Source organism: Trichomycterus rosablanca, chromosome 3, assembly GCF_030014385.1.
Source record: "Trichomycterus rosablanca isolate fTriRos1 chromosome 3, fTriRos1.hap1, whole genome shotgun sequence".
Classification (NCBI taxonomy): Eukaryota; Metazoa; Chordata; class Actinopteri; order Siluriformes; family Trichomycteridae; genus Trichomycterus; species Trichomycterus rosablanca.
In genome coordinates, this window is record NC_085990.1 from 22,723,493 (window position 1) to 22,745,044 (window position 21,552).

The 21,552-nt window shown below is 38.1% G+C and overlaps 1 protein-coding gene across 4 annotated transcripts in view; it reads right to left on the bottom strand.

Annotated features, from left to right (window-relative positions):
• The window catches only part of pak1ip1 (PAK1 interacting protein 1), a 43,853-nt gene that overhangs the window by 8,862 nt on the left and 13,439 nt on the right, over positions 1 to 21,552 (bottom strand). For all 4 annotated transcript variants that reach the window (XM_062991990.1, XM_062991989.1, XM_062991991.1 and 1 more), the window contains exons 5-7: positions 14,725 to 14,777; positions 14,473 to 14,618; positions 5,193 to 5,290 (exon numbers count right to left, since the gene is read on the bottom strand). In XM_062991990.1, coding sequence (XP_062848060.1) covers positions 5,193 to 5,290; positions 14,473 to 14,618; positions 14,725 to 14,777 — 297 coding nt within the window. The remainder of the gene's footprint in view (positions 1 to 5,192; positions 5,291 to 14,472; positions 14,619 to 14,724; positions 14,778 to 21,552) is intronic.

Consider the following 21,552-nt stretch of genomic DNA (forward strand, 5'->3'; position numbering starts at 1 on the left):
CCAACTTTATAGTACTAGGTAAATATAAACATGTTTAGAATTTGATGGTTGCAACACATTTAAAAACAGTTAAGACATGCTTACCACCTTCCCAAATTAACTAAACTTAAATCTTTTGCAAACTAAGCCACAGAAGTAATTGGCTACTGCACACGTCGAGGGGGGTTAAAGTTAGTTATAGGCCTCCGTGGTCAAAAGTGGAGGTCTGCAGCAGTGGTGGCGAAAGTACAAATCAGACAATTGGACCTCAATCCCATAGAAAATCTATGGAGAGAGCTGAAGCTTCGCGTTTCCAAATGCATGCCTAAAAACCTTAAGGATTTGGAGATGATCTGCAGAGAGGAGTGGGCCAAAATTACTCCTGAAGTGTGTGCAAACCTTATAAAAAACTACAAGAAACGTCTGACTGCTGTGCTTGCCAACAAGGGTTTTGCCACCAAGTATTAAATGATGTTTTACTAGGGGGTCAAATACTTATTTCCTTCAATGAAATTCAAATAAATTTTTATTTCTCATTTCATGTAATTTTCTCAGTTTTTCTTTTGATATTCTGTGTCACTGTTAAAATAAAGCTGGCATAAAATGAGACGTTTCATTTATTTTGTCAGTGGGGGATCAAATACTTATTTCCTCCACTGTATCTGTTATGTAAACTCATGTGTTTACTGAATTATTTTTTACAACCTTGTTTAAACCTTGTTTAAACCTTGTTTAAACCTTGTTTGGCTGTGACATCAATGCTTCGAGAAATTAAGAAATATAAACATTTCTTGGTTAATTAGTCGATCAACTATATGCCAAAACTCTCGAGTTTGGATCCTTAGTGTAGGTGCCAAAATTATACCCATGGTTTGGACATGGAAATTGGCTATGCAGACTTTTCATTAGTGAAACACAAGCAGTGTGCTGACTTGAAAGATGATCAAAAATCACTAAAGGTACAGTGTATCACAAAAGTGAGTACACCCCTCACATTTCTGCAGATATTTAAGTATATCTTTTCATGGGACAACACTGACAAAATGACACTTTGACACAATGAAAAGTAGTCTGTGTGCAGCTTATATAACAGTGTAAATTTATTCTTCCCTCAAAATAACTCAATATACAGCCATTAATGTCTAAACCACCGGCAACAAAAGTGAGTACACCCCTAAGAGACTACACCCCTAAATGTCCAAATTGAGCACTGCTTGTCATTTTCCCTCCAAAATGTCATGTGATTTGTTAGTGTTACTAGGTCTCAGGTGTGCATAGGGAGCAGGTGTGTTCAATTTAGTAGTACAGCTCTCACACTCTCTCATACTGGACACTAAAAGTTCCAACATGGCACCTCATGGCAAAGAACTCTCTGAGGATCTTAAAAGACGAATTGTTGCGCTACATGAAGATGGCCAAGGCTACAAGAAGATTGCCAACACCCTGAAACTAAGCTGCAGCACAGTGGCCAAGATCATCCAGCGTTTTAAAAGAGCAGGGTCCACTCAGGACAGACCTCGCGTTGGTCGTCCAAAGAAGCTGAGTGCACGTGCTCAGCGTCACATCCAACTGCTGTCTTTGAAAGATAGGCGCAGGAGTGCTGTCAGCATTGCTGCAGAGATTGAAAAGGTGGGGGGTCAGCCTGTCAGTGCTCAGACCATACGCCGCACACTACATCAAATTGGTCTGCATGGCTGTCACCCCAGAAGGAAGCCTCTTCTGAAGTCTCTACACAAGAAAGCCTGCAAACAGTTTGCTGAAGACATGTCAACAAAGGACATGGATTACTGGAACCATGTCCTATGGTCTGATGAGACCAAGATTAATTTGTTTGGTTCAGATGGTCTCAAGCATGTGTGGCGGCAATCAGGTGAGGAGTACAAAGATAAGTGTGTCATGCCTACAGTCAAGCATGGTGGTGGGAATGCCATGGTCTGGGGCTGCATGAGTGCAGCAGGTGTTGGGGAGTTACATTTAATTGAGGGACACATGAACTCCAATATGTACTGTGAAATACTGAAGCAGAGCATGATCCCCTCCCTCCGGAAACTGGGTCACAGGGCAGTGTTCCAGCATGATAATGACCCCAAACACACCTCTAAGACGACCACTGCTTTATTGAAGAGGCTGAGGGTAAAGGTGATGGACTGGCCAAGCATGTCTCCAGACCTAAACCCAATAGAACATCTTTGGGGCATCCTCAAGCGGAAGGTGGAGGAGCGCAAAGTCTCGAATATCCGCCAGCTCCGTGATGTCGTCATGGAGGAGTGGAAAAGCATTCCAGTGGCAACCTGTGAAGCTCTGGTAAACTCCATGCCCAGGAGAGTTAAGGCAGTTCTGGGAAATAATGGTGGCCACACAAAATATTGACACTTCAGGAACTTTCACTAAGGGGTGTACTCACTTTTGTTGCCGGTGGTTTAGACATTAATGGCTGTATATTGAGTTATTTTGAGGGAAGAATAAATTTACACTGTTATATAAGCTGCACACAGACTACTTTTCATTGTGTCAAAGTGTCATTTTGTCAGTGTTGTCCCATGAAAAGATATACTTAAATATCTGCAGAAATGTGAGGGGTGTACTCACTTTTGTGATACACTGTACTTTAATGATGATTCTACCCCTTACATCCTACCTTTTTCATATTGCATCTGAGCAAGGATATGGATAAGACATTGAGCTGGCTGTTTAAAGCATATTTATTTACGTAAGGTCTGTAAGGACAAGGTAATTGTTATTAACATGTTATTATTAACACATCCTAATCTGCTGCATATAGGCCACAGCAGGTGATGAACAACATAATTCTGACTATAACAAGTAGCAAATTGTCCCTTGTCTAATCCTCTATGGACTCCGAGAACCAAAAAAGGGCAAGTGATAATGAGTGCAGACATAAACAATTGTTTATGTATGTGTCAAAGCAAAGAAATGTAACAAAATTTTGTAAACCTAAGCCTTTCTCAATACTGGAAGTTCTGCACCCTTTTGAGGATTTAATTTAAATTTTCGGCATTTAGCAGACACCTTTATCCAAAGTGACTTAAATTACAGTTACAGTATACAGTCTGAGCAATTGAGGGTTAAGGGCCTTGATCAAGGGCTGAACAGCAGCAACCTGGCAGTGGTGGGGCTTGAACCAGCGATCTTCTGATTACTGGTCCAGTACCTTAACCACTACGCCAATGAATATATAAAGGCTCAGTGGAAGGAAGACTGACATACAGCTGAAAACCATGAACAATGAGAAACAAGCACAAGCACGTGGTGTCTGGTCTGGAAGTCAGTAGTTGATGATCAGTTTATTGATCTCCCAGATGTATTTATGCAAAGAGAAATGCCTTTAAGTAAAAAAAAAAAATACCAAAAAAGAAGGGCGTAGAAAGGTGGGTTTACCTGAAGTTAATCTCTTATAGATGGCAGCAAATGTTAGTTTGCTTATTGGAGTTATCGTACACAACACAATGGAGCCAAGGAAGGTTATATGCAGCAATGATGATGAAACATTTAATGTGTGAACAAAACCTGGAAGGACTGTCAACAGAGCACTGAAAGAAAATGGTGGAAAACTAACTCAAGCAATTGTGAATGATATACACACGTGGACAAAATTGTTGGTACCCTTCCATTAAAGAAAGAAAAACCCATGATGTTCCTGTTACTACAGTTGCACATATTATTCAGATGTTTAAGGTCTATAGGACTGTAGCCAACCTCCCTGGATGTGGCCGCAAAAAGGAAAATTGATGACAAATTGAAGAGACAGATAATACGAATGGTAACCAAAGAGCCCAGAACAACTTCATTAGAGGTGAACTCCAAGGTCAAGGTACATCAATGTCAGATCGCACCATCCGTCGCTGTTTTAGCCAAAGTGGACTTAATGGAAGACGACCAAGGAGGAAACCACTGTTGAAAGCAAATCATAAAAAAGCGCAACTGGAATTTGCCAAAATGCATATTGACAAGCCACAAAGCTTCTATGAGAATGTCCTTTGGACAGATGAGACCAAACTGAAGTTACATCAGCTCTATGTTCACAGACGCAAAAATGAAGCATACAAAAAAAAAAAACCACATTGTACCTACTGTGAAACATGGAGGAGGCTCAGTTATGTTTCGGAGCTGCTTTGCTGCATCTAGCACAGGGTGTGAATGTGCAGGGTACAATGAAATCTCAAGACTATCGAGGCATTCTGGAGTGAAATGTGCTGCCCAGTGTCAGAAAGCTTGGTCTCAGTCACAGGTCATGGGTCCTCCAACAGGATAATGACCCAAAACACACAGCTAAAAACATCCAAAAATGGCTAAGAGCAAAGCATTGGACTATTCTGAAGTGGCATTCTACGAGTCCTGATGTAAATCCTATTGAACATCTGAAACATGCAGTCTGAAGAAGGCACCCTTCAAACCTGAGACAGCTGGAGTAGTTTGCTCAAGATACAAGATTGGCCAAAATACCTGTGGACAGATGCAGAAGTCTCATCGAGAGTTACAAAAATCACTTGATTGCAGTGATTGCCTCAAAAAAAAAAAAAAAAAAAAAAAAAAAAAAAAAAAAATCACTGGGGTGTTATATAGGTCTTTGGCTTATTCTTTTTTCAAAAGTACATAGAATATAAAGCATTTTTGTTTCATCATGTGTATATATAATGGAGGTTTTAAGAACTATAACTATAACTATACTTCACTTTTTTCACTTTATTTCTTAATTCCTAATCTGAAAAAGGGAGATAACTGAAGTGCACTCAACACTTCCTTAAACTCTGGGACTTATTAAAGTTAGTAAGTGGAATTAGTACATTTTTGGAATTGTTAATTAAGTCTGAAGAACAATTTCAGACTGGTAATGTAGGCAACGAAAGCCCCTAATAATTTAATTCGTCATATGTTTGGGTTATATTTGTATTTATATTTTTTTTATATTTTTGCATTTTGGTTTTACTTTTCTTTTTTTAAGCTCCTTTAAGGATAAAGTGGTCTGGATACCTGTGGAACAAGCATCAGCTGTAAGTCTCAGATTTCCTTTGAAATCTTAGGATACACATACTGTAGCTAGATAACAATGGTAAAATGCTATTTAAAGATCTTTTCTAATACAAAACCAGTTTATCATTTCTTGCTTTGCATACACACATCTTTTGCACAAAAAGTTAATTCTATACAAAATGTATACACAACAAACAGTTTTATAAATCTTAACACCACACCTGTTCTCATGAGCTTTGAACTCACAAATGCATTTTTCAGAGGTTAGATCATACATCTGCACATGTTCGTCATCTCCTGCCACAGCCAGCACTGTATTCTGAAAACAGATAGTATTGATTGCGTTATTGATTAAGCCACATTTCCAAAATCTATTGTTTAAAAAAATCTTTTAAATTATGAATTGAAAATGACAAGTCATTATAATTTTTTTTTTTTAAATAACCAAATGTTTGCATATTATATTTGCCATTGTTTTTGGTCATTGGTCATAAAAGTTTATGGTTAATAATTTGTGTTCACTTTTCATAAACTTATTTTTACAAAATAAAATAAGTAAAAATACACAATCCAATTTACACAGTGTCAGCCTGATGCATGGACAACAGCTTGGGGGGCAAAAGCCGTCCTTATCTCCTAACCCTATGTCACAGCATTAACTTGGGAAACAAATAATCTATTTGAAACTTTCCAATCTGGCTTTCGTTCCCAACACAGCACTGAGACTGCTCTACTGTATGTGCTGAATGATCTAATTCGTGCCTCGGACGCTGGCTTTGACTCGTTTCTTCTTCTTTTAGATCTCTCTGCTGCTTTCGATACGGTTAACCACAACATCCTTCTGACTCGTCTGTCTGATATTGGGATTTCTGGCACCGTACTCTCCTGGTTCAAGTCCTATCTATCTGACAGGTATTTCTTCATTCGCTTGGGTAATCACGTTTCCGACACTGCTTTGGTGAAACAAGGGGTACCGCAAGGCTCTGTATTGGGGCCTCTTCTTTTCATTATTTACATCTTTCCACTTGGTTCCATCATACACAGACACGGTCTTAACTTTCACTGCTACGCAGATGATACCCAACTCTACTTTGCCTTCAAACCATCCATCTCTTTTCCCCCCTCCTCACTCACCTCGTGTATTCAGGAACTTCAATCTTGGCTGCATTCAAACTTCCTGCTGCTTAATCCCCTTAAGACTGAGCTTCTTTACGTGGGCACTAAAACTTTACTCTCCTTCTTCACAAACTCTCCCCTCCTCATTGGGAATGTTTCCATCACACCTTCTAACTGGGTACAAAATCTTGGTGTTCTGTTTGACCCTACGCTTTCATTCGGGCCTCATGTAAAATCACTATCCAAATCAGCTTTTTTTCACCTTCGCAATATTACTTGTCTCTGTCCCTTTCTTTCATTTGAGGTGGCAGAGACACTGATACACGCTTTTGTCACCAGCCGTCTGGACTACTGCAATTCCTTATTGCACGGACTCCCCGCCAAAACCCTCCGTCCCTTGCAAACTATACAAAATGCGGCTGCTAGGGTCCTGACATTTACCCGAAAGTTTGACCACATCACCCCTGTTCTGGAAAAACTACATTGGCTGCCAATTTCCATGCGTATTAAATATAAAATTCTGGTCCTCACTTTTAAAGCACTTCATGGTCTCGCCCCCACCTATCTTACTAAACTTCTCATACGTCACACACCATCACGCAGACTAAGGTCGTCAGACACAAATCAGCTCTCTGTTCCTAGATCTCTGTTCTCTATTACTGTACAGCGACCTTGAGCTTGGTTAAAGGCGCTATATAAGTTGAACTTTATTATTATTGGGAAACAGCTTGTTTTACCTTCTGTATGCCTGGTTGTAAACCAGTCGCTGCACCAGAAAAAAGAAAAGCTCAAAAGGAGCTGGGTGTATGCTCCTACCCAGGGCCTACTACCACCACCAGCGCAACTACAGGTGGCCCCAACCTGCATCCTTCTTCTGGACAGAATGTATGCAGATCCTAATCATGGAATCCTGCACCAGCAACACTGATTCTATAGTCAAAAACATCAATAGATGTTTTGCCATTGTCCACTCACTTTCAGGAGCCAGTGTGACTATTAAATGTTGGGTGTAATAATATCTGGGACCAGACGTCAAATATCCTGAAACTATTTTAACAAGCTGTTTAGTTTTCTAGAGTCCTGTTGAAATGAAAAAGTGCCTTGATTTTATCACACCTCCTTTAACGTATATTTTTAATCTTTCCTTGGGCTCTGGTCGTATTCCTTTGATATGGAAATCTGCTTATGTACTCCCCCTTTTCAAAGGTGGTGACCTTATGGATTTAAATAATTTTAGGCCCATTTCTAAGTTGTCTGTATTGGCTAAGGTTCTGGAGTCCCTGGTCAGTGAACAACTGAAAGATTTTTTAATCACAAATAGTATTTTAACTAACTTACAATCTGGTTTTAGAAGAATGCACAGTACTACTACAGCAACTTTGAAAGTAGTAAATGATTTTATTAATTTTTTAGATAAAAAAAACAATAATGTGCAGCCCTCTTTATTGATTTGGCAAAAGCCTTTGATACAGTAGACCATGAAATCATTTTGAAAAGGCTTTTTGAGATTGGAATTTCTCAGCAAGCAATAGAATGGTTTAAGAATTACTTGTCAAACAGGTCTCAATGTGTGCGTATGGAAGGTTTCTCTATATTGTGCTGCTCCGACAGTGCACAATGCTCTTGAAAAGCTTCAAGCAGCTTTTGATGTGGTTCAGTCCAATCTGTGTGACTTAAGACTTTTATTGAATGCTGAGAAATCAAAACTAATGTTATTTTATAATGTCTATAAAGTCTAAATCGCAGGTTCTTCCATCCATTGTTACTTTTCAAGTAATTGAGATTGAGGTAGTGTCCCAGTATAAATACTTAGGTTTTATAATAGATGATGCACTGACCTTTGCTCCCCATATCCATCAGCTGATGAAGAAATTAAAACTAAAGTTGGGTTTTTATTTTAGAATTAAATGAGGCTAGAAAACCTCAAAAACGCTTCATTTTTGTCCATCCTAGATTTTGGGGATGTAATTTATATGCATGCATCTTCACAGGTGTTGCATTTATTAGATTCTGTCTATCATGAGGCCTTACGTTTTATCACCAATCTTGAAGATCATTGTGTTCTGTATGCCTGCGTTGGGTGGACTGCATTGTCCTCCCGCAGACTTTATCATTGGTATACACTTGTGTATAAGGCAGTTTTGGGTTTGCTACCATCTTATCTCCTGTTTTATATTGTAAATAAATCCACAGGAGGTTATTCTCTGCGCTCGGAAGATTTATTTTTATTAAAAATACCTAAAGTCCGTACAGAACTTGGTAAAAAAATCGTTTCAGTTTGCTGCTCTATCAGACTGGAACCAACTTCAGAATGGTTTGAAGCTGAAGGAGTGGGTCTCTTTGAATGTTTTTAAGACAAGACTAAAACATTACGTTCAAGAAGCATCTTGTTGTAAATCTTTTAATTCATAAGATACTTCTTAGCTGTTTTATGGTGTCCATTTATTTTTATTTATTTATTTTTTTGTAAAAAATTTTAAAAATGGTTTGTTTTATGTATTGAAACGGATGTGTGTTGCTGCCATTCTTGTCCAGGTCTCTCTTGAAAAAGAGATTTTAAATCTCAATGAGAACTTCCTGGTTAAATAAAGGTTAATAAATAAATAAATAAAATCTTTGTCCAGTCTGTAAGTAACGAAAAGCGTCTAAACCCATCTAAACTTTTTCCAATTAAAAGCTTAAACTCATAATTCATTAAAAACCTGCCAGTCAGTGAAGTACAACCAATAAAGAAAGATTATTTAATTGCCATCTGACAGACGCACACTGAAGAAATGCAAATTCCGCCAAAACTGAATTCTGAAGCTCCGATTGGTTTATAAAGTTAACTTTCATCTCTGGCAGGCATTCATATGCATGACTTCAGTAAGCAGCCTGTGCGTAAACCTTCAACTGAATCATAGTGAACCCGTTTTGTGCTTCACACCATGATGAAATAAGAGAAAAATTTATGAATCTTAGTCTTAGTTTAGAGTACAGCTCTGTAAATCGATGCCACAGAATAATTTGTTTGAAAAGAGTCATTTTTAGACTTTTTCAACTAGTGATTCATTCAGTGGTGTGAAGAAATTGGGGAGGAGTGAATTCAGTGTGAATGGGAAGTGTGGGAGAGATATACAGCCAAAAAGGCACACATGTATTGCAAAATGACAGTAAAAAATACAAATCATTCAAATTACATGTTTTTGAGCAATATAGTCTGTATTTTTTCCTGTTGGGAATGTTTGAAAGCCTTTGGAGGCCAATAAAGACTCTCTTTACTCCTACTTCAAAAACAGATCAGAATTAGTTACAAGCTAAAAATTGGTATGGTGATATAAACAATGCTTGTTGGACCTGAACTCCTACTTATACTCACTAAAATGTGGCTTTAAAAAAATTTTAAACAATTTTTTATCATCTTTTGAGTATGGTAAATTATTACTAAGCTGTTCTTTTCCAAAAACTCTATAGGGTTTTTAGTAACATTAAACTACAAATTTCCTCTTATTAACTTTCTGAATAAAAATTCTTAAAACTGGGTATGTCTTTCAGGCCAAAAATGCACAAAATAGGCCTGAAAGTAATATGGGTTTAAATGCAGATCATTACTTTTTTCAAATTTGAAGATAAACTCAGTAAAATTCTCCAGTTAAAACAAAAATCGACTCAAAATATTATATTGCAGATCTGCTTACAGTTAAGCTGTAATAATAAATATTTAGTTTATGTATAAAGGGTATTTTAATGACTAAACTATTATTGGTTTTAATCAAATAAAATATGCAACATGATGGATAATGAAATATAATTAATATAACTCAATGTAATATAATTTTACATATAAAGGATAAATTCACTTATAATCCCAATTAAAAAAAAAATACAAATAGTTGATTTTTCGTGTTTTTGCTGAACTTGATTGTATTTTTTAAATATAAACAAATTTTGAATTTGATGTCTGAAACAAAATAAAAAAACGGATGCAGTTGGGGCAGATGCAAAATAAGATTAATATATACAATATTTAAGTGTATATTAAAAAATATCAAATAATATAAATACAAAAAAAAATTACATACAATGTTTTGAAACTTTTTGCAATAATCACATGAACTGGTAACAGGTGATAGTGTATAAAAGTTGGAGCCACCAAAAGCAAATTCTTGGGTCATTGCTCAACACTTTGTGCCAGACCTTTAGAGTAAATTGTATTTTATTTGCCGTACATAGGATTGTGAAATGATTAAGGAAATTCAAAGAAATCTCTATAGGAACAGGCAGAGGGGTATATAACAAAGTACATGTTCTTCATTACTTGAAGTATTTTTTTTTTTAGGTATTTGTGCTTTACTTGATTACTTCTGTAACGCAATACTTTTTACTTTTGCTTACTACATTTCAAAAGAAAAATCTGTATTTTTTACTCACTACATTTTCAAAACAGGCTTACTACTTTAGCTTTTATGTATTTGTTTTCATTCAGGTACCTAATAAAGTGCAACTCGGATCTGCATGTAAAACAGGGGAGGGGTTAACCATGTAATTGGCTGTTTTTACAGCTTTCCCCAAGCAGTGATCGTTGGCACGGAATGGAAAAGGTTTACAAGTCGGGCAGTGAGGTGCTTCATGAATAAGAAACTTATTATGGTGTAACTTGAATAAATTATTTGTTAAATGCCATACATTTTGTCTCCCAAGGAAACAAGAGCTTAAAGCATGAGATGTTTACTATCTGGAAATTGTTAGCTAAGAGCTAGTTATACATTCAACATGAGTAGGTACTATCGGAAACTGCTTTCTAAATAAACAGCAAGTATATTGCATATTCTTAATAAATAAACCATAAGCGTGGTACAGTACATACCAGATGCCCCGTTCCTACCTAAGCTTAGTGTAGTTAACACTACTAAATTCCATGGATAAAAGTCAATATTGAAATTCAAAACAGAACTATTGAGAATGTGGGTTATGATGGTTTAAACACCTGCAATAATTTAAACAAAGATCCCCAGTGTTTCAATAATTTTGTTGGTAGTTCAGGTTGACCTACCAAGACTTTTGTTCCTGTTTGTTCATCTGTCGCACAGTCAAGTTAAACTAGCAAAACCAGCAGAACAAGGCTAAATAAACTCTTACCTACCAGCCATTAACAGCTATGTTTATACTATACAGCACTTTATGACCAGCTGCTAAAAGTTCACCTTTAATCTAAATGTGCTTGTAGTAAAAATACAAACCCAGTTGCAAAAAATGTTGGGACAGTAAGTAAAAGGCAAACAATTATGAACTTTATGTATTTTTCACAGGTAATGCTGTAACAGCCAAACCATTTACACAAAACATTCCTCAGTGTGTGACCCAAGACAAGACAACCAATGCTAAATGCCCATGACTTTCAGTCCCTCAGATGGCACTGTATCTACAATTGTAAGTCTCCACTATACAAAATAAAAGGTATTTATTGACAACATTAATAAAAGCCATCAACAGGTCTAGGCTCATCTGAGATGGAGTGATACAAAATGGAAATGTGTGCAGTAGTCTAAAAAGTACATTTTTTTGGAAACTCTTCAACAATTTGGCCCTTATCCAAGTCTTTTAGGTCTTGGTGCCAACCCATATATGCTGCATTCAGCACTTGTACTATGAATAATTTCCTTCAGCACTGACTGACAGGCAATTTCTTTTTTCTTACGTTAAAAAAAGGTGTGATTTTGAACAAAATATGCTCATTCATAACAAAACTGTCAAGAAAGATATTTACAAAAAGATCAGCGATCTGACCACTCTGACTTTCAAATACTGAAACAGATAATAAATAAATAAATAATGTTGCAAGTTTAAATATATCTGTGTTTCCTACCATGGTAAATCAGTGTTAATAATTATTGTGAGGAATTATTAACATGTGATCAAACAGTCTCTTCACATATATGAATATGTATTATTATTAATACTAATCATAATATCATCAAAGGTGAACCGTGTAACTATGTTATTCAGGTAGTTTGTATCAGTACCCTTAAAGTAGCTCTCAGTTTCAAAAAGGTTGGTGACCCCTGGTCTAGCACCTGTACTACAACAACTGGCATTCTATTTCAGCAAAAGACTATAAACATTGTAAAAAGGGAAATTGACAAAAAAAAATATGAAGCAATAAACATGAGCCTGTCCCAACCTTTTCATAATGTACTGCTGTCAATAAATTTAGAATAAGTGTATATACACTGATGAGCCAAAACATTAAGATAACACCCTAAAATGCGAATGACGATGTCTATTTTGAAAAAAAAAATTTTTTACGTCACAGTCAGTGATAAAGGAAATTATTCATAGTACAATTTATACAATCTATATATAGTATTTATTTATTTAGGTTTTTTTTTTTTTTTAACTACTAACAAAACTTTTAATGGGATGCCTGGGATGTATGAGCAAAATAAAAGCTTTACAAACTTGGAGGATCTATCAACTGAAGGATCTACAAAAGGCAAATAACATTTCTTAATCCAAAAATTCATTCTTTCACCATCTACCATACATATTCAAATGTTTGTTCTACCAGTCAAGTCTCAACATGAACTAGAATTTGCGTTAACGGCACTGATTTTTATAATCGCGTTAAATTGAGATTGCGTTAATGCGTTATTATCGCGTTAACTTCGACAGCCCTAATATATATACAGTATCTCACAAAAGTGAGTACACCCCTCACATTTCTGCAAATATTTCATTATATCTTTTCATGGGACAACACTATAGACATGAAACTTGGATATAACTTAGAGTAGTCAGTGTACAGCTTGTATAGCAGTATAGATTTACTGTCTTCTGAAAATAACTCAACACACAGCCATTAATGTCTAAATGGCTGGCAACATAAGTGAGTACACCCCACAGTGAACATGTCCAAATTGTGCTCAAAGTGTCAATATTTTGTGTGACCACCATTATTATCTAGAACTGCCTTAACCCTCTTGGACATGGAATTCACCAGAGCTGCACAGGGTGCTACTGGAATCCTCTTCCACTCCTCCATGATGACATCACAGAGCTGGTGGATGTTAGACAACTTGAACTCCTCCACCTTCCACTTGAGGATGCCCCACAGGTGCTCAATTGGGTTTAGTCCATTACCTTTACCTTCAGCTTCCTCAGCAAGGCAGTTGTCATCTTGGAGGTGTGTTTGGGGTCATTATCGTGTTGGAAAACTGCCATGCGGCCCAGTTTTTGAAGGGAGGGGATCATGCTCTCTTCGGGAATGTCACAGTACATGTTGGAATTCATGTTTCCCTCAACAAACTGCAGCTCCCCAGTGCCTGCAGCACTCATGCAGCCCAAGACCATGATGCTACCACCACCATGCTTGACTGTAGGCAAGAGACAGTTGACTTGGTACTCCTCACCAGGGCGCCGCCACACATGCTGGACACCATCTGAGCCAAACAAGTTCATCTTGGTCTCGTCAGACCACAGGACATTCCAGTAATCCATGTTCTTGGACTGCTTGTCTTCAGCAAACTGTTTGCTGGCTTTCTCGTGCGTCACCTTCCTTCTGGGATGACGACCATGCAGACCGAGTTGATGCAGTGTGCGGCGTATGGTCTGAGCACTGACAGGCTGACCTCCCACCTCTTTAACCTCTGCAGCAATGCTGGCAGCACTCATGGGTCTATTTTTTAAAGCCAACCTCTGGATATGACGCTGAACACGTGGACTCAACTTCTTTGGTCAACCCTGGCGAAGCCTGTTCCGAGTGTAACCTGTCCTGGAAAACCGCTGTATGACCTTGGCCACCATGCTGTAGCTCAGTTTCAGGGTGTTGGCAATCTTCTTGTAGCCTAGGCCATCTTTGTGGAGAGCAACAATTCTATTTCTCACATCCTCAGAGAGTTACTTGCCATGAGGTGCCATGTTGAATATCCAGTGGCCAGTATGACAAAATTGTACCCAAAACACCAAATTTATCAGCCCTGCTCCCCATTCACACCTGGGACCTTGACACATGACACCAGAGAGGGACAACGACACATTTGGGCACAATTTGGACATGTTCACTGTGGGGTGTACTCACTTATGTTGCCAGCCATTTAGACATTAATGGCTGTGTGTTGAGTTATTTTCAGAAGACAGTAAATCTATACTGTTAAACAAGCTGTACACTGACTACTCTAAGTTATATCCAAGTTTCATGTCTATAGTGTTGTCCCATGAAAAGATATAATGAAATATTTGCAAAAATGTGAGGGGTGTACTCACTTTTGTGAGATACTGTACATACTACAATCATTTGTAGGACAGACTACAAAGACTACAAATGAGTACAGTACAGCATGTTCAAAAAAAAAAAAAAAAAAAAAAAAAAAAAAAAAAAAAAAAAAAAAAAAATCGAACAAAACGTACCTTAACAAATTTGATGGCTGAAATTCTCTTTCGATAGGTAAGCGTGCCTATAATGCTGGCAGACTCCAGGTTGTAGATAAACAATTTATTATTCACAACAACAATGTACTTTTCTCCTTCTGGTGACCATTGAACTATGTGTGCATCTGAAAACACATAACAGAGCAATCAATTTTATTTTGTCGCATGGGTCAAAAGACTGCAACTCACAATGCATTTAATTTATTAAAGAAAAAACATTTTAAAACTTACTTTCTTTGATGTTCTTGATGAAAGCTGGCCTTCCGTCTATTAGATTCCAAGTTCTACATCAGAATGACATGTAAGTCGTTTTAGAATTCATGACGCAAAAATAAATAAAAAATGTAATGCTAATTCTAAATATGCTACACATTGAAACAGGCATGTTTAACAATGGGTTACATCACCTTACCTCTAACAACATTCTGAAACTGAGGACACCTTTGTTGTGGAATTTTAATTTAACTTAATTATATATAAAACGTATCAAATGCCAAAGTCTGGAGTGTACATTGTTAATTATTGTGCTTCATAATGCACCACACATTTTCAATAGAATACAGGTCTCTCTGAAGGATCAAGGTTACAGTCATTAGATGTTGGTTTTTGGCTCTGCTCATCACTCTTTCCTTGGATGACAGATCCTTTAAAGTGCTGACCATTTCTCTGTGCTACACCTTTTCACAACTTCTGTCTCACCTTTTCAACAACTGGCTCAACACACTTTGCAACCTTGGAGAAAAAGTTTTTGAGTGTTTGAGTGTACATTGTTAATTGCTTCAGAATTTGCCCTGGCATCCATATGCGGAACTGTTCAGTCTTTAGCCACAGAGATGGACAACTTGGACAAGAGATGGGCAACTTACTATAACCTTGGATCTGATTTTATACCCTAGAGGATCCAACGTTTATAAACACCATTACCTCTTTTCCACCTGTGCTGCTGCCCACATTTAAGAGATAAGCATCATTATCAGTTATACAGCACTCTTTTACAACCACTTGCACCTTGGTCACCTCTTATTCAGTACCCACCAAATCAACTTGCATCTAAATTCGAATAGCACTTGCAAAAGCTGATGGCAGACTAAATAACTTTCAGATTAAAAAAAAACAATAAATGATACCACCAGCTTTTCGAAAGCTTCACCACGTTACTCTCAGTTCATATCAACCATCAGTATTTGGAAATGAATTCAAATGAACTCTTAAGCAACAGCAATAATCATACAATGACTTTTTTTGTTGATTATTGGTTACATTCCTTAATTATTATTGTCTACTGGCGTTAATTTTATAATGTTTTTTTACAAGAACCCACAAGGTCTCTTTTTTATAAAATGAAACACAGGGAAAAAAAAACTAAACATACTATCACAGGGCAGTCTAAACACTTCAGACATTCTACATTGCCTCCACACAATGCCCATAGGACATTTGCCTCAGGCCTCTCCTACCTATGAAATTTCAGTGGTATGTACTTGCAAAGTAATGTTATGGACTGTAGATCGTAAAATCCCAGAATTGTTTAAAATAAAGCATTTTATGCTTCTATTTTACCCTTTTATATAGCATCACCTTTAACCAGTGGCAAGTTGGAAATCAGGTGCTTCTGATTATTCCACACACTTCCAAATGGTGCATTGCATTGGTCTCAACTTTTTTTGGAATGTGTTAAGAGCATCAAATTTACTTTTTTTTCATCTTTAGCTATTTTTTGCAAAGACCGGAAAGTTTTGTGCACCAAATTCCCTTATATTTGGAACAGTTAATAATTCCCTTCAACTTGACTAAAGGGCATGGTGTTGCAGTGTTGTTTACTTGCCAAACATAACTTTTTTAAAATAATGGCCAAAATGTTCAACCTTGGTCTCATCAGACCATAACTCGTTTTCTACTTTTGGCAGACTTGATGTAGGTTTTTGCAAAATGTAGCCAAGCTTGGATGTTTTTTTTTTCATAAAAAAAGGTTTCTCCATCGCTGGGATTCTGAACTCCTTGAGGCACAATTGGCAAGTGCCTGTAGCAGACAAAATTGACCTCTAGTCTGCTGTGTGGTTTAAGACCGGACTAAAAAGGCTGGGGTCTTCAATGTCGTGTAAGGACCCTGGTTGCCCAGGGCACCTGTACAGAAGTGGAGGAGCGCAGAGATGGCATGGCTCGCTGTGCGCAAAACCGAGCTCACACGCAAATCCATCGAAGTGGGGGAGAAAAAGGAATTGGTGGACTGCACACACGTCGGAGTGTGCGTCAAGCAAAAATACACCCTCCTTGGACACCATCAGGGTCCCCAACAGCGGAAGATGAATTGGAGAAAAAAAGGCATAAAAAAGAAAAGGTTTCTGACCTGTCACGCTACCCCACAGCCCAGACATATAAAGAATATTGGACACTGTTGTCATTAATCTTTGGTGGTTTAATGCTTTTCATTGGCCGTTGTTCTGTCATTTTGTTCTTAACAGATAACACAATTTATCAGTTTAAGATTTTTAACTTTAATCTTTCGTTCATTGAGATGTAATGTGTGATTTAAGTGTTCTCCTTATTTTTGGGCAATATACATATTCCCTGAAGTAAAAGAAAAGCTATATTAATTAATTAACCTATATTTATCAACTAGGCAGAACATCAAATGAGAATTAAGTCATAATATTTTAGGAATAAAGTTACAACAATAAAGTCAAGATTTTATAGTCGAAGCATGTACGACCATCAAGATAGCAACCTTATTGTATTAAAATGAGGGATGTTGAGGATTAAAGTTATACTTTATAATCAGTTGCGAGAATAATTGATATTTTAATGTGATTAATAAAAATCTTCTGGAAAATCAGAACCAGATTTTGTCCATGCTCCTCTAAACTGGCACCCCACAATTAGCCTTTATTCTTGAAACTTTACAGCTTTTTTCCTTATATATTACAACCACAAATCAGAAAAGGTTGGGACAGCATGGAAGATGCAAATAAAAAAAACACAGAGTTTCTAACATTTACTTTGACTTATTTCATTGCAGACAGTATGAACCTGAGATATTTCATGTTTTGTCTGGTCAACACTTCATTTATTAATAAACATCCATTCCAGAATTTCAGGCCTGCAACACATTCCAAAAAAAGTTGTGACAGTAAAGCATTTACCACTTTGTAATGTTGCCATTCCTTTTCAACACACTTAAAAGACGTTTTGGCACCGAGGATACCAAGCGAGTGTTTAGTGTTTCAGGTAATGTTTCAGGTTTTGTTTTGACCCATTCTTCCTGCTAACACATCTTAAGATGTGCAACAGTACGGGGTCGTCGTTGTCATATTTTTCGTTTCAAAATTCTCCACACATTTTTTATTGGGGACAGGTCAGGACTGCAAACAGGCAAGTCCAGTACCCGTACTCTCTTCTTCCACAGCCATGCTATTGTAATGTGTGCAGCATGTGATTTTGCATGAAAAATGCATGGACGTCCCTGGAAAAGATGACATTTTGAAGGCTGCATAAATTGCTCTAGTCAGAGAGAGAGAGAGAGAGAGAGAGAGTCAGAGAGGTTTTATTGTCATTTCAGCTACATACAAGTACATATTGAAACGAAACAGCGTTCCTCTAGGATCACGGTGTAACACGGTACAAAAAGTGCAAGACAATACAAAACAGTGTAAAATACAACAATAAATACAAAAAATCCTATAATAAATAACTACAAAAGATATTCCTAATTATCCCTAATATAAACAAGTAATTAGAAGACAGGACTAAGGACAAGTGTTAGTACATGATGGTGAATAGATGGTACAATGGTTCATGAGGTAGTGACATGTACATTAGCAGCGTAAAATTGGCAATGCCGATAAGGTGCCTAAAAAGTAAATAAGGTGCAAAAATACAAGTAAGGTGCAGAAATTACTTGTTCAGTTCCAGGAGGTGTGCAAAAAATGCAAGTAACATAGTCAATACAGGTTAGTGTGTGTCAGCAGAAAATTTCCGGAGGAAATTGTTACAGTACTGAGTTGAGGAGTCTGATTGCCTGAGGGATAAAACTGTTACACAGTCTGGTTGTTAGTCCGGATGCTGCGGTATCGTCTCCCAGACGGGAGCAGAGTAAAAAGTCCATGTGATGGATGGGTTGGATCGTCCACAATGCTGAGAGCTTTGCGGATGCAGCGGGTGTTAAAAATGTCCGTGAGAGATGGAAGAGCGACCCCGATGATCTTTTCAGCTGTCCTCACTACTCGCTGGAGAGTCCTGCGGTCCGACGCAGTACAATTTCCGAACCAGACAGTGATGCAGCCGCTCAGGATGCTCTCGATTGTTCCTCTGTAGAACGTGGTGAGAATGGGGGGTGGCAGATGAGCTTTCCTCAGTCTTCTCAAAAAGTAGAGACGCTGCTGGGCTTTCTTGGTGATAGAACTGGTGTTGAGGGTCCAGGTGAGATTCTCCTCCAGATGAACACTGAGAAATTTGGTGCTCTTGACGATCTCAACAGATGAGCCGTCGATGTGCAGTGGGGAGTGGTCCCTTAGTGTCTTTCTAAAGTCAATGACCATCTCTTTGGTTTTATCCACGTTCAGAGACAGGTTGTTGACTTGGCACCAGTCCGTTAGATGTTGTATCTCCTCTCTGTACGCTGACTCATCGTTGTTGCTGATGAGTCCCACCACAGTTGTGTCGTCTGCAAACTTAACGATGGAATTCGAGCTGTGCATTGCTGTACAGTCGTGCGTAAGCAGAGTAAACAGCAGTGGACTGAGCACACAGCCTTGGGGAGCGCCGGTGCTCAGTGTGGTGGTGCTGGAGGTGTTCTTACCGATCCGGACGGACTGAGGTCTCTCAGTCAAGAAATCCAGGATCCAGTTGCAGAGAGAGGTGTTCAGGCCCAGCGTGCTCAGCTTTCCAATTAGATGCTGAGGAATGATGGTGTTGAATGCTGAGCTAAAGTCTATGAACAGCATCCTGACGTAAGTGTTCTTTCTGTCCAGGTGTGTAGAAGCCAGGTGAAGTGTAGTGGATATGGCGTCGTCCGTTGAGCGGTTAGGACGGTACGCAAACTGCAGTGGGTCCATGGTGGGAGGCAGTAGTGTCTTAATATGCCTCATGACTAGTTTCTCGAAGCACTTCATGATGATAGGCGTGAGTGCTACGGGACGATAGTCGTTGAAGCATGACACAGATGATTTCTTTGGCACAGGTACGATGGTGGTCATCTTGAGGCACGTTGGAACGATGGCGCTGCTCAGGGAGATGTTGAAGATGTCAGTGAATACATCTGCCAGCTGGTCTGCACATCCTTTGAGCACTCGGCCAGGAATGTTGTCTGGTCCAGAAGCCTTCCGTGGGTTGACTCTGTGCAGAGTTCTCCTCACGTCCGCTGTGGTGAGACGAAGCACCTGGTCGTCACAAGGTGGGATCATCTTCCTCGCCAACATGTTGTTCTGCGCCTCGAACCGAGCGTAGAAGTCATTCAGCGCATCTGGAAGGGAAGCATCACTGTCACAGACGGGTGGAGTCGTCCTGTAGTTGGTGATGGCCTGGATGCCCTGCCACAAGCGCCGTGTGTCACCGCTGTTCTGGAAGTGGCTGTGGATGTTCTGGCCGTGTGCGCGCTTTGCTTCTCGGATTGCCCGAGATCTAAGATCTCAATGTACTTTTCTGCATTAATGCTGCCATCACAGAAGTGTAAATTACCTTTGTTATGTAAATGACCTTAATGATATTGTGCACTGTAGAAGGAGAAATATGCAAATCCCTTCCAATCTTTTTTCGAGGTACAATGTTTTTAAACATTTCAATAATTTTCTTACGCATTTGTTGACAAATTGGAGATCCTCTGGCCATCTTTGTTCATCAAAGACAAAGCCCTTCCTGGATGCTGCTTTTGTACCAAACCATGATTACAATCACCTGTTGACATCATCTGTTTGCAATTACATCATTATTTAGTTTTTTCACCTCATTACTAGCCCTAAATTGCCCTCATCCCAACTTTTTTTGTGTTGTGTTTGAAGGCTTGAAATGGCGGTATATTAACAATTAAAATAAAGTTAAACAGACAAAACATGAAATATCTTGGGTTTAAACTGTCTGCAATCAAATAAAAATCAAAGTAAATGTAAGAAACACCGCATTTTTATTTGATTTGCATTTTTCATACGGTCCCAACTTTTTCTGATTTGGGGTTGTACAACTATTTTTGAAGCCTACTATTTTCTTTTATTGTGGTGCCATTGTAGTTTCTCATGTAGATTTACAATCAACATAGTCAAGAAAAGTTACTTTAGCATGATGCGCTGCTCACTGGCACGGTCAGGAACAACTTAAAAAGGTTACAGATGTTTAAAGGCAATTGCCAAGATTTGACTCTTTAAAATGTTATCATTCATCAAAGCTAATTTCTTTTGATGGCACAGCATTGAGGAGGGACAGCTTTACACTTGTCAATAAAAATGGCAGGTAAGCTGAAGTGTGTATTCTAGACCACAGAATTGTTTGGCATGGTTAGCCTTTCCATGTCATTTTTCTTAAACTGATCATAATTTCTTGAATCACCAAAATACAATTTCCTTGTAGTAACTAAATAGCTGAGTCACCTAATCCAGTCACTGTTACTTTCCCAGACCTCATCCATAAAGTTGTCACCCATGGACTCTGATATGGTAATAACACCTTAGTATGTCTTACAACCGATACACTCATACCAGTACAACAGAGTTGCTGTTTTTTTAAAATGCTGTTTCAAAATACTGGTCTGTTTATTACCAACACATATCCCATAGGTACTCGTTATGGAATACAGTTAAGGGAATAAAGTTAATTTGTTCTTAATTTTTATGCACAGTGTGTGTTAATCTTCCTGTAGTCTTTTATCACAACAGTGAATAGTTGCACTGTTTTCTTTTTTCTAGTATTGACATTAAAATCTTTAAAAATCCCAACAGCACCGCAACACCTAATACACTCATACCAGTACAACTCACACTTAGGGCTGCCACTAAGGACTATTTTTCTATCGATTAATCTATAGACTATTTTATCGATTGGTCGATTAATCTAAATTAATTTTAGTCCAAAAAA